This window comes from Metarhizium acridum (genome assembly GCF_019434415.1).
Source record: "Metarhizium acridum strain ARSEF 324 chromosome Unknown scaffold_276, whole genome shotgun sequence".
NCBI lineage: Eukaryota > Fungi > Ascomycota > Sordariomycetes > Hypocreales > Clavicipitaceae > Metarhizium > Metarhizium acridum.
In genome coordinates this window covers 1,365,131-1,377,909 of record NW_027094025.1, presented here as the reverse complement: position 1 = coordinate 1,377,909, position 12,779 = coordinate 1,365,131, and the positions used below count along the sequence as shown (strand labels likewise).

Here is a 12,779-nt window from a genome sequence, read left to right as displayed (position 1 = left end):
GTTTTAGAGGGACGGGGCCCCGTCCGCCTATTAATCGCCAGGGGGTGGGCAACTAATGGGTCGCACTCATACATGGCCGCACGACACAAGTAGCAGGTCGGAAGCGCTGGGACTGCGAACAACTAAATTGATGAGGAAGAGAAAAGGAACTTATGATACCGCCTTCAAGGCAATAGATAGCTTACGCTGGCAGTCACGGTGAAGCCTCACCGCGAACATGACTGTGGCACGTAGGCGCCATGTAGGGTAGTAACTCTTCCTCCGGCAAGGACCATTTATCTACATTTTCCGCCTCCCATCTAGATCGAGCGAGTGACCCTCCAGTAAGGCTGTCTTCAAAAGCTTCTCCAGCAGCGCACATTGTTTGTGTATAGTCGTTTCGAAGGAGGTCATGGAAGGCTGCTAGTAACTTTGAATTATTCGTGAGGTCAAGGTAGTCTTTCTGCTTAATCCCATCTGGGTTCCTCATTTTCCAAGATCTATAATCACTGTGAAGCTTAATGGTACACTTGCCACGGGCCAGCACAGGTGTCTTTGGAATTTAGGCCCCGCACTTTAGAAACGAATCTCGATTTGTAAAACGTAAACAGACACTTGGCGGTAGGTTTCTGGGTTGGAACACGCCCGTTTTCAAGGAGCAGAAGTGCATTCCACCAGATGCTTGATGTTTGTATGCAGCAACAGCTGTCAACACATCGTATACTAAGGCATCTCAATTGGTCCGACACCAACCGTCCTCGCGGATTTGGATAGAATTCGACGTAATTTGCCACGGTAACCGGGACCTCCTCATGCCCAATTTTTCTGCCAACCGCCTTCCACTAGAGGATATTGTCTGGCAGTCTGTTATCAAAGTAGTACTGTGCACTGATTTTCTCGAACAAAGCTATAGCATATTTTTTAGTTATTCGACACACTCACGATCGTTACAGTTATTACAGCTATCACGGTTATTTGAGGGTCCATATTGTCCTTCAAACCACAAATATGTAACAGAGAATACTAGCAACCTGTGCCGCTGGCCTGCTGGTAGCGCCGTCATACCAGTACCTGAGCGACGAAGGTTACTGGCACCCATTTGGGGGAAAGTTGTAGGTGCTAGTAGCGCAAGTCTGCAAGTTAGTGGTAATCTTGCGCCCACTAGATGCCCGATTAGCGGTTGTTGGTAGCTGCAGTAGCTACATGATTGAGTCGAACGCACTAGGAACGATGAAGTAGTCGCTACCAGTATTTTAAGCACGCCTGCGATAAACCACGGCACTGCCCTGCAGCTCGGAGCTCATAATTATCACTTGCTCTTTCATTCGCCTCGGAATATATCAGCCACTGCCATAAAACGTATCAAAGATCGTTCAATTAAATGAAAGGACACTTCAGAAACACTAAAGCATGCGCATTCAGACTATCGACTGGCACCAATGCACTAAAGTAGCGAAACTACCTAACGCGGCAGGGATTGCTCGATTACCTGATTAGCTGGATAGACCAAGGTAAGTATCGTCGTGAGAGGGTTTGTGGCAGAAATACGTAACCAACCCGAACCAGAGTTTCAAAACTGAGGGCCATTTCTTTCGTTTGCTTCAATCCTTTCCATCAACTGCGGACTCAGAAACTCATCGTATACCCACGTATCCTCTTTAGACGGTCGACCATGCCAACGTAAAAGCTGTTGGCGTCTTCCAGCTCTCTGTCGGGCTTTCAAAACATCCACGCCTGCGTCAAAGCCTCGCCAACTTGCCTCAAAGCTATTCAGCATTCCCTGGTCTATGATGTGTTTTCTCGGCTCCCACGTCGTGGTGGCATCGGACCATTTCACCAGGAAAGTGTGTCGCCTCCACCGAGCAAGCAGGCAATCCATTCGGTAAAAGGTCGGGGCAGACACTTGGATAGGCGGCCTGGATAGACTCCTGCGCTGTATTCGCCGTACATTGGTTGGATTTCTCCTTTCCGGTTTTAGGTCTCCGATCCTGGAGTTTGTTCGGTGTCCGGTGACCTTTTGGGGCTGGATCGTTCTGGGCAACCAACGTATTCCACAAAATGTCACTGGTAAATTGTAGCTGGAACATCGCAGTGCCATTCTCTCTGGTGCACCTTAGGACCGGCTGGCCAAGTGGCCATGCCTCGTGGCTGACAACACCGGAACGAACAGGCGGTTTTTTGTTTGCAACAAACTCGTTGTCGTTGCTTTTTGTCGTACTCCTCAGCAAGCGTGCCTCTCGATTTCGCGTAGGGTCCGAACGTAGGTCCGAACGTTGCTGTGAATTACGCTTCTTGGGCTGACGGGACACAAGCTTGCGACGCTTGCGTTGTGGCATAAGCTTTTCGTCAATCCCGCCGTCCTTTTGTTCCGCGGTGAGTTGCCTTTTGGGCGGGAGAGGACGAAGGTTGTAAGCTATTCCGGAACCACGATGACTAGTTGACCGCTTTTCCGTTTCTTCGCAGGGTTCATCCAGCTGGCTCGCTGTGCCGTCTGCATCGATGCTTGTCTGGCGCTCGTCGTCCCGTCCTTGACGAGTTGGCGACGAGCTAGGGCAAGAATCCAGGGGCAAAATATCATCAGCGGCTTGGTGTTTCTGAATGGCCTCCGTCAAAGCTTCTCGATGCGAGACTGGGTGGCTGCATGCCGACGGAGGTGTTTTGACTGAGGCGGGCCGAGCCACACTGGGCAGCTCGTTGTCGCTTTGCGGAACTACTTCTCCCATATGGCCATGGCCAATATTGATGCTATGAGTTTGGACGAACTTGTGTGAAAACAGGGCACTGCAATTCTGCGATTGAGAAGGCTGGACGAGGTGGGTCGTCGATCGGCTGGGAGGATCTTGTTTCTCATGGTGCAGTGCTTGATCCCTCGGAGGCAACGCAGTTGTGGACAGCACTGAACAACACTCGGAGGCCGCTGAGACGACACAAGGTCTTCGGATAGGAGTGGGCCACACCACGCTTGCTCCATCATCATGTTGTTGTATTGGCGGAGACACCAACATGTTAGAGTCGGCGGTGACCCCCGGACTCTCGAGAGCCATTGAGGGGGAAATCACCTTTCTCGAAGAGTCTGAGGTTAATGAATTGGGACTTTCCCACTCATCTGGTAAGCAAAGATCCTCAGATGAGCTCCCTAGGATCGTGTTAGGCATTGCCGGACATTGGAATTTGGTTTGCAATTGCTTACCCGTTGCTTCTGTTGGATCATGTCTGACGTTAATCAGTGACGCCATAATCTCAGAGATAGAAGGAAGCGAGTCTTCAGGGTGTTGATTGTGTACCAAGTGCACGCGCGGGACATCTTGTTCCACCACCTCGACATCACTATCTGTGTCAGAGTCGGAATCGGACGGGATCGATATCACATCCTCCAAAGTCCACGGATGATCAAGAAAGGAACAGACTCCCGCAGTTTGTGCCATCATGCCGGTATAGTGTAAAAGAGAGCTTCTAGAAAGTCTGCGAGGTTGAAGCTATGGAGGTGAAAGCACACGAACTCGGTCAGTCCGTCCGTGTGACTAACATCGAGGTAAGGGGGCCCGACCTACCTCCTGGCAAACTTAAGGAATACAAGGTATGACCGCCAGCGCCACTTACAAGTCGAGGACGGCGAATTTGTGAGGGACGATGAAAAAAGTTCAAAAAATTTCATGCAGCATCGTAGGGGGGGGACCCTTTATATACCCGTTCGTACTCGACATCACGTACTTCGTAGCTCTGCCACCAAGGCCTCGTCATGCCTCCAAATCTCCGCTCATGCGGCCATGCGGCCTGTGAGATAAGTTTATGGTACCCCTCATTGGCAACATCATCCTCGCTTATGTTCCTTGCTTATCAGCCACACAGCGTGAATCTCGTGTCCCAGACCATGTTGTCAAGAGGAAATACTGGTATATATATTCAACTAAATGAGTGGATGCTAGAAGATTTCTAACAAAACAAAGTCATAGGAAATGAGATGTCGCGATTCAATAGATAGTGCCCTTATACTGATGACGGACACCACAACTCTCCTTATACATTTTCCGTTTGGTCCGGATTCTCTGTCTCTATTTCCACTTTTACCCAACCAGACTCATCAGCACGCTCCGAGTCAGTCACGCTCGATGCCCTTACGGAATCATTGGGTTGGGGTTCCATTTCGACCCTGAAGTTGTGACTATCTTGAGTAGCATCGACTTCATCGAGAACTTGCCTGTCTGAAGTAGCATGTGTAAAAAACCGGTACTTGTTGCAAGTTCTCTAGCGTTATCGGGATCGTCGGGGTAACAGTCAGTCCAAGGAATTATCGATACATCCCGCAGCGCAAATGAAGACTCCAGCCGTTCAGAGGCGCTAGGAATCTTGCGAGAGCAGGGGGGGGTCGATGTCAGTGTTCCCAGTTGCTGCAGTATCTTTGGTCTCCGCAAGAGGCAGAGTGCGGGATTCCGCCACCGTGGGGGTACCAACAGCACTCAACGAGACAGACCGCAAAGCCTTGCAATCCGTATCTTTGCGGGGTGGAGTTGGAGAAAGGCTAGAAACTTGGATGAATGGTGCGCCAAAATGGTACTGATTGCTGTTCTTTTCCGACGTTTCTCCTGTCTCGCTGAACTTAGTTTCAATCCATGGAGGAAGACCAAATGTAACGTTTATGCCGCCGTAGCTCTCGGTAGAGTCATGGATACCATCATCAGACTTTCTCTTACTAGATGCTGTTTTTGCTGTGTGATATTCACGAACATTCTCGTCGAAAGGCGGAAGGCCGTGGTTTACGTCCATGCCCTCGTGAATTCCAAACTTCAGCCGGTCTTCTTCTGTCCAGCTCTCAAGGACAGAACTTGCGGGCACATCCTGGCTAATGTCCCAAAATGGCATTGGAATCAGGTCTCCTGGATCATTGCTGGTGTGTCCATCAGGTTTTTCATTGTCAAGATCAAGACTTTGGATCCCAGAAGGCAGACCAGCTGAAGATTCTGTCGAATCTTGTAAAGAGAGAAGTCTGTGAGTCATCGTTTCGGATACATCCGCGGGGATGATAGTCATTGATTTATCCGAGCGAATATCTTGTACACGAGAAGGCATCTTGCCAAATGACGATATATGGGGTGGCTGAGCTTAGTCGTGGATGAGGGTTGTTATGTTAATTTGCGGTCCTCAGTGCAGAGCGAGGTTAGGGCAAAAAGTCGTCAAGGAACTGTTGCTTTCGTTTTGTGAGCTTCGAATAGAGAGGAATAAGTTGGCCTTATGTAGATTTCGCACAGCTCGTTCCTCAAAGCAACGCCTGCCGTTCTTCTCCACCGTCATATTGCGTGGTCATGATCAACGAATTACATTCATGGAACAAGGTTATAACCAACACGCATCCGTCAGACATAACGCCGTTCCTGCACGTAGCATTACGGTGCAACTGACAGATCAAGTGGTCGCATGCATGGCTGAGACAGCCCTTGGAACATCTGGCATGCTCCAAGTGTACACAGCAATGAGCCATCAGCTGTGGTGAAAGAAATATGCCTTGACCTTGGTCGTTCGGACTTTGTCCTGCTGTACTGGAATCTGCCCATTGATACGAATTTCCTGTTCAAGACGAGTTGATATTCATCTATCTTTGCTTGACAATTGCAGCCTTAATGGAATTGTTGGAGAAACTTTAGTCCGTATTTGCCGGAATGGAGGGTATCTTCGATTATGATCCCTGTGAATCGAGAGGGAGGGTACCGTCGTTAATGATACCTGTTCGAGAAAGTGGGGCATAATGTTCTCACGGACTTGAAGGAGGGTACCGCCGATAATGATGCTTGGCCAGGAACCTCATAGCTGAAGGATATTGTGTACAACGCTGCAACTTATCAAAGGACGATATTTAGATTCCTTAACTTACGTATTCCTTAACTTATGTACTGTACACTGAGAACATACACAACCTCCATCCGATCCTTCACGCTCGCCAGCATCAAACACAACCTTCATTTTGTCAGCAGCTGAAGACGTTGACGGGAGCCGGGGTGTAGGCAATACGAACCTAGTACAAGGTCTCAATCCTGGGAGCAAGTAGGGCATGGCTTTCCATCAATCTCGCCTCTACCTTTGCAGGTCTCGCACTCGCCTCGAGTCGGCATGTTTCAAATTTTGCTATGAGACCGCAATCAAGGTCTAATGGCGCTATGCGGATGTCTCAATGTGGTTTGATTGGAAATTATTAGTTTTGAAGCGAAAAGAAGCGTAGCGGATTAAATCCCTCTTGTATTTTGTTTCTTCGAAAACGGTTGGTTAAGTTGCGGCCATATCGGATTAATGTAGTCCAGCGCCGGAATTTTGATATCCCCACTTTAAGCCACCAGCTCCTCTCCAACAACGCCTCGCCACTTCATGACCTCGATAAGATGTCGAACGACGTCGGCTGTCGTCAGTGCACATGCTCTGCTAACTTCCCTACAAACGATGCACTAGAAGCTCATATCCAAGAGTACAGGGCATGTCTCCCAGTAAACATTCACTTTCTAATCTGACCTGTCATAGTCTCGAGAACCTTACCTCCGAAACGAACTTGCCAGATGTCAGAATCATGCCATATCATGTGAAAATGATGATTTAGAGGAGAACTGCGGTGAGCGCGAAGAGGCAGAGAGAGCTGGCCGGCGGAAGCCGCGTGATTGTCCGGATACAAGTTGCGATAGACATTCTCAATCATTCACAACGCGACAGCGACTTCGGCGACATTATCAAACCCGTATGGAGGCCTCTTCCCTCCGAATCAATAACTTGCTAACAGAACTAGATATTGGTTGTGATGAGATCTGCGTACTATGTGGCAAAAGGTTCACGACTGTGAGTGCATATATTCAGCATATCGACAAGCATGAGCCAATACCGAACGACCGGAAAAGGGTATATGTAGAGGAATCGCGCAATGAACTGCTTCGCATCACCGAGAGTGAACTAGTTCGGGCAGAGAGACTGTTCCACAACAACAAAAAGAGATCGCTCGAAGCCGCCGGTTTTGAACCAGGAACTATAGAAACTTGTCGTAATAGCTCGAATCTATCAGGCTTAGACGCACCATTGCAAGGTATTGGACGCTCCCTAGCAATCAGCGGCATATCTAACATTGAAACAGATGTATCCTCCACCACCGCAGCACAACTGACCGCACCATTGATACAGCAACATGATATCGCCCTAATTGACACGAACAGCGACTCTGTATTGACGGATATTGGTTATAATGCTTCTATCAATAGTTGGTTAAACTTTCCACCTATGGACGACCAGGGAACTGGATATCCTGAGTATGGAACAAGTCTCGTGGATTCTAGCTATCAATCTGTTGCGCCGCAACTTCTTTAAAGGCAAAGTTTACGCGAATATCTTTACTTTGCATCTGTTGAACTTTGTCACGTAATTCCTTCGTCCCCGGAAGCATCATCTTTTTCCAGCCATAGGCAATGCCATGTTCGGCAAACTCAAACACGATAGCGTAGCCTTGTCTGATTTCGTATCCAACTCTAGCATCAAGAATCACCCTGAGAACCGTCAGAACACGCAATGGTCATAGTCAATGGTAAACGCACTTGCCGCCATCAGGAAATGTCATAATTTCTGCCTCACAACCCGCTTCATCATAGGCTGCCGAGGAAGTTTCATGCAGAGACCGCTTCTTATTCTCTACGGCTGGTAGATCATGCAGATGTGATTGGCGGCGATATCTTATTTGCGAGCCCTTGCCTATCAAATGTACAAGAAGACATCGCCGGCCAGCCTTTGGACCACCCTGTCTAAAGTGAAGTATGTGGCCAGGGTATTCTTCATATCTTAGCCAGTGTACTAAGACGCATTTACCTAGGATAGTTTTGTTGACAGATCTAATAAGCTAAAGAAGATTAGATGATCTGAGATAGGTCAGTTGATATTAACAGCCTGTTTTATGACTTACCCGGTCATCAAGGACGTGTTTTCTGCCAAATTCTAGGCCGTATTCGGAGTGGAAACGAAAGCGGAGCCGCTCGATTTCAGTTAAACTTTCTCCAAGAGAAGGATCCTCAAGTCTAAAGAAGCCGTCTTCAAGGAGCTTCTCATTTGCCATTTCAAGTTCCCTTGCTGCCACCTCTGAGGGTTCCGGCGCCATCTTGACATTTGCTTGAAAATATGACGTTGCCTAATGAAAAATGCAGCGGGGCAGTGTTGAGGGGCAGTGAGTGATGCCCGAAAGGCTAACGGCTAACCGCAAGGCCTTGGTTTTCCAGTCACGTGCTTGCATTGATCATTAACTCGGCATCACTACCTCGGCCACAAGACCCTGTCTCTTATGCATTACAACCGATCAATTCAGCATTACATTTACTAGCTTATCATATTTCTCTCCAAGAGGGAAAAGCTAATATACAATAAAACTAAAAGGTTAGGAAATGTACGGTGCATGTAGTTAATGATACAATTGGGTTTTTAGTGAGCATGTATGTAAAAGTGAGATCATTTTGTGTTGATGTTAGAATCTCGTTGATCTCGACCCTCACTAGCCCACCGCCCTAAACTCCTCGCAGGCTCCGCGAAGAATCGCACTCATTCTAGCGTAAAGTTTTTCGTCTTCTCGTTCCCACGGCTTGTCCCCTGGGAAAATAATTTTCCGCAGGCTCTTCATCAATGGGATGAAGGGTTTGAAATATGCCGTGAAACTATCGGTCATCGTCTTCACGAAAATTGTCTCCTTTGCAACCGTGCCCAATTTCAGCTTCGCCAACTCTTCCATGTCCGCATAGTTCCACATGTCAAATTGCCGCATTACTCTGCCTTGATCTGGCCCGTCATGATGAATGCATGTCCAGAAGAGACTCAAGATCGTGCATGAAAGAATGCTGTTCCCCCAGTAATGCACCGATGGCCATGAACGCCCTAGTGCCAGTCTTTCCCATTGCTCCCGATGCCTCGTCTCGATGTTCTCGAATAGCAAGGTCAAGGTCGATTAAGAAAGCTCGCCAGGAAGGGTTTACCTTATCCTCATTCACCCTGAGATTGTTGATGGAGATGTCTCTGTGGAGGAAGCCAGCCTTGCGTAAGGATTCGTGACCTTCAATACAGCCCTCGAGCGCATCAAGCAGGGCTGCGCGGGAACTTGCCTTGTATATCGCTTCCCCATAGTCTCGAAGAACCACACGTCGATGTATCCGATTTGACAGTACGTCCAGGTTGGGTTTTGTTGGAGACGCTGAATAGGATCGCTTGCTCGGAGGCAGAGCGGCATCCGTTTCACTTGATGGCCGTTTCACCCCGGAACTACTACTACGCCCTTGGCGTGATATTCGGGACACAGTTCCGCCCACGTTCGACGGCAGTGTTCGTTTTGGTTGGAAATTCGTAGCTTTGGTGACGTCCAGCCCTTTTCGGACATTGTTCCGAACATCATCATCTGTACGGATACGAACAGTCTCATGGTGGTAATATCGGGCAACGTTAGTCACGCCTTTCTCAGTTGCTTCCTGGAGCAATTCGCCTTCTTCGTCCCGGTCGACGTACTGCCACGAGTCCTTAATGACAAGTGGATTATGTGGATCATCGTTGCGATGAGCTTTCCAACAAGTTGTCGCTCGGCCTGCGATGCATGGTGCGCGCTTTATGACCTCGTCGATGATAAGACATTCTGTCTGACCGTTTCGTTCGATCTTGATATATTTCTGGCCGCTGGTTGTTACTATGGTAGGATCAAACCCAAGCATCTCCTCGTTCATTCGCAGAAACCCCAGAATTGTGGCCACAAACTGTAGCCCACCTTCCTCCTTGTTGATGTCGAATTGTTCGGACGCGATCCCCCCAAGCCTGTCGAACTCCCATACCCTCATAAGAGACCCACATAGAGTAAATCCCAAGACGAAGCGACGTGTATCTTGAGCAGCGAGTACCTCTCTTGCATACCTTGCAAGATCAATCCATGCAGCCGATGCTATGTCGGCCTTTGGGTTGCTTTTTAGTTCGCCGACAACGAGGATGTGTGCCCAGCGATATCTTGAATCCGTAGTGTCAGGTTTATATATAATGTCGCTGTCCACAAAGCCGATATCCATGCTGCGCTTGCCTGTGGAGCCTTCCAACGGTGTCTTCGGCTGGGCCAACAGCTTTCGTCTCGCCGCCGAAGTCGGAATGCGGTTGTCTGCAAATGCTTCCAGCTGCGAGATCAAGCCGCCAATCCAAGTCAGCACGTCGCTCTCTTTAGCGCCCGCTGGCCATCCACTCCAACCCTCCTTGAAAAGTGGACTGTCACCTTCGGTACACTTGCGGAAGACCGCCTCAGAAACCATGTCAAGTTCTGGGATATCCCCAAAGAAAGACTTATGGAAATTCGGAAGTCCCACGTATAGATGTTCGAGTTCCAGTTTAAGGACAGGATCCACATTCTGGCGGTATTCTGACGAGTTCACGAAACTGCTCGTGTTTTGGCTGCATGGGGTTTGTTGGAGGGAAGATGCTATCGATCGGGGAGGAGGGGTGGATTCGGCGGCTGCGGTAGATACAAAGTCCCAGATTTGTGCATCTTGAGTATTTTCAGAGATTGCTATCTCGAGAAGTGGCTTGATACGATCGAAGTCGAAGCTATCCGAAGCGACAGCGGTAATAAATCTGAGAAGGACTGAGCGGAGGGTGGCACTCCCAGACGTCGAGTGAAGCGAACCTGAGACTGGGAGGTTTCGCAAAGATGTAAAAAGGGTGAGTGCAAGGTTGCGGAGATCTGTCTGTATTGTCAGAATCACATGGACATTGGTGAGTTACCAAATTACCTTCAACACCAAGCTGACGAAGCGTGTCTATTGTAGACGGAAGGTTTCTGCTCGTGCAAATCGAGGTAAACAGGGCGCGAAAGGCATCGAGTCCATTTTGTATTGGATTTTCATTGATGAGCCCCAATCTCGACTGATCTGACATGATGAGGTCGCACGCCGCGTAGTGCCACGGTATACGTGATCGGGGTGCAAAGCGTGTTGTCACGGCTACCTAATATTGGGGTCGAGTCAGCTAGTTGCAACACGGAACAACCAAAATACCGAGAGCGCGTCACAGGAAGTCGGTGCAGAGCCAAATGGATCTCCTGTCATATGATTGGTTTGCGGCTGGCTGTGGGGCGCAGCTTGATGTCAATTAGGCATCAGCTGGAGAGGCAAAGGTAAGGACAAGAGGAAAAGAAATGTATGAAGGGTCCTTGTCGCCTCGCCTCTGTCATATCGGAAGCTGAGTTAGCTCGGCGCTTAGAGGTGTCATCTGAGCACGTTCTGGCCATTCATTGGATTTCATCAGAACCGCCTGAATAAAAAGTTTTGGGGGTCGTATCGTCGTGCCTATCCCGGGCTGATACATCCAGTTCTCCCTTGCATAGACTCAAGCAGGTTGGAGTGCTCTCTGTATTTGAGATCTTGATTCTCAAACTGGAAGCGCCTGCTGTCCTGTGGTGGTCATTGCTTGTGGTGGGGCCACTACTAGTGTACGTGACCCAAAGGATGCTGGTAACCGCTGTGGCGTACGTTGGAGGTACCCTAACGTTGTGACTGGTAACCCACCAAGACGAGACCTAAGGATGCCAGTAACCGCCGTGGCGTTGGAGTGACTGGTAACCACACCAATCAATTCCCGTGGGGCCAGGTACCTACGCCGCCAAAGTACTGGTAACCCGGCGAACGCTGGCTTCTCCGGAGCTGGTAATTTCCAGTTACGAGTCGCAGGAAACCGGACCCCTTCAGAAATCGCCAATGCCTTGAGGAACGGAGTAGAGTGGCGGGGAATTATCTTCAACCTTTTCCCGATGTTGAGTGCTTGCTCGTCGCTTACCCTGTGGCACACCAGATATGTCGCGGCACAATGCAGGCAACAGGCATGGATCGCTAAAAAAAATGCAGTGGATGAGAGTTCTTTGGTTTCGCATGTTATCCATGGTATGAATCGGAAAATGGAGTTTTCTGCAAATTTGTCCGTCGATCTGTCTCTCGATCACTGACTGACATGTGCTGGTAGTTTCCCCTGGAGCCGTAACAAGGCAGTGCCACCACGCTACTTATCTCCTTGAGCACCAGATTATTACCTTTTTTGGCCCCCAATTTTTGACTTTGTACATCGACCCTCGGGTACCGGGATTCGCGCATGTACTGCAAAAGCCTATCAGACTAAAAACGCGCGCTTTCATCCCATCCCAAAAAAAAAAAAAGGTCAGTATGGCAGGCGGAAAGGGGGAAAAGGCCTCCCTGGCCAGCGAAAGCTAGCAGCCTGGTGCAGGCAATGCGGCGTTGCGTTGTGTAGTAATGCGAAAAGGAACTGTTGGATCATTGGCTTTTTGAAGGAGGACTGACTTCGCTGTTGGCGGTGGCTTGTAGAAAAACGGTAATAATTTGGTGTTCAAGGAGATAGCTGGCCGTCTGTGTGTGTATTTCGTTCAGCGACCTTGGTCGCTCAGGTCCGCTGGCTGTTCTCGGTGGCGAGTCATCAATGCAATGGTCCCAAATACGTATCGCCGGAGAAGTCGGTGAAGGTCTGTCTATATCATCCATTGTGATCGTATGAACAGATGGTCCGTTAACTCGGCCACAATACAAGCTTCACTATGTCTTGCAGTCCAGCCTGTTGATTCCATGGAGGTAGGCCAGCAGGTCGATTTTGCCTGTCCGTGTGATCACTGAACTGATTGCTCTATGTTTGTCTGTATGGAGCGGGCTCGGAGTTACGTGGGTATGTGTAAATCAATGAATGTTTTCTTACCTAATTAGCCACAAACATGTCTTTTTATTTCCACCGCCATGCGATTGGCAATCCTATGGTCGATCGGCGTTCCAGCTGCTAGTATG

The 12,779-nt window shown here is 49.0% G+C and overlaps 5 protein-coding genes across 6 annotated transcripts; 1 reads left to right on the top strand and 4 right to left on the bottom strand.

Moving 5' to 3' along the window:
• Nucleotides 1-1,745: 1,745 nt before the first annotated feature.
• On the bottom strand, nt 1,746-3,404 carry J3458_013424 (uncharacterized protein; the record flags this gene model as incomplete). The annotated part of the gene is made up of 2 exons (XM_066120433.1): nt 1,746-3,115; nt 3,170-3,404. The coding sequence occupies 2 exons, from the start codon at nt 3,402-3,404 to the stop codon at nt 1,746-1,748; spliced, it is 1,605 nt and encodes a 534-aa protein (XP_065974721.1).
• Nucleotides 3,405-4,317: 913 nt separating this feature from the next.
• Nucleotides 4,318-5,046, bottom strand: J3458_013423 (uncharacterized protein; the record flags this gene model as incomplete). Its single annotated transcript, XM_007811456.2, has 1 exon — nt 4,318-5,046. The coding sequence occupies one exon, from the start codon at nt 5,044-5,046 to the stop codon at nt 4,318-4,320; it is 729 nt and encodes a 242-aa protein (XP_007809647.2).
• A 1,282-nt stretch (nt 5,047-6,328) lies between these two features.
• On the top strand, nt 6,329-7,566 carry J3458_013422 (uncharacterized protein). Its single transcript, XM_066120432.1, has 4 exons — nt 6,329-6,437; nt 6,484-6,694; nt 6,743-7,033; nt 7,082-7,566. Exons 1-4 carry the CDS (start codon nt 6,348-6,350, stop codon nt 7,309-7,311), a joined length of 822 nt encoding a protein of 273 aa, XP_065974720.1. The 5' UTR covers nt 6,329-6,347; the 3' UTR covers nt 7,312-7,566.
• J3458_013421 (uncharacterized protein) lies at nt 7,277-8,089 on the bottom strand (the record flags this gene model as incomplete). Its single annotated transcript, XM_066120431.1, has 3 exons — nt 7,277-7,487; nt 7,536-7,834; nt 7,898-8,089. The coding sequence occupies 3 exons, from the start codon at nt 8,087-8,089 to the stop codon at nt 7,277-7,279; spliced, it is 702 nt and encodes a 233-aa protein (XP_065974719.1).
• A 185-nt stretch (nt 8,090-8,274) lies between these two features.
• On the bottom strand, nt 8,275-11,286 carry J3458_022484 (uncharacterized protein). 2 transcript variants are annotated; one of them, XM_066123045.1, is made up of 3 exons: nt 10,731-10,915; nt 10,625-10,681; nt 8,275-10,572 (listed from the first exon to the last, which is right to left on the bottom strand). In XM_066123045.1, exon 3 carries the CDS (start codon nt 10,251-10,253, stop codon nt 8,766-8,768), a length of 1,488 nt encoding a protein of 495 aa, XP_065974718.1. In that variant the 5' UTR covers nt 10,254-10,572; nt 10,625-10,681; nt 10,731-10,915; the 3' UTR covers nt 8,275-8,765. The 2 variants fall into 2 exon arrangements, with proteins under 2 accessions (XP_065974718.1, XP_007809645.2); XM_007811454.2 differs by having other exon boundaries at nt 8,275-10,681; nt 10,731-11,286.
• Between the last annotated feature and the right edge of the window lie 1,493 nt (nt 11,287-12,779).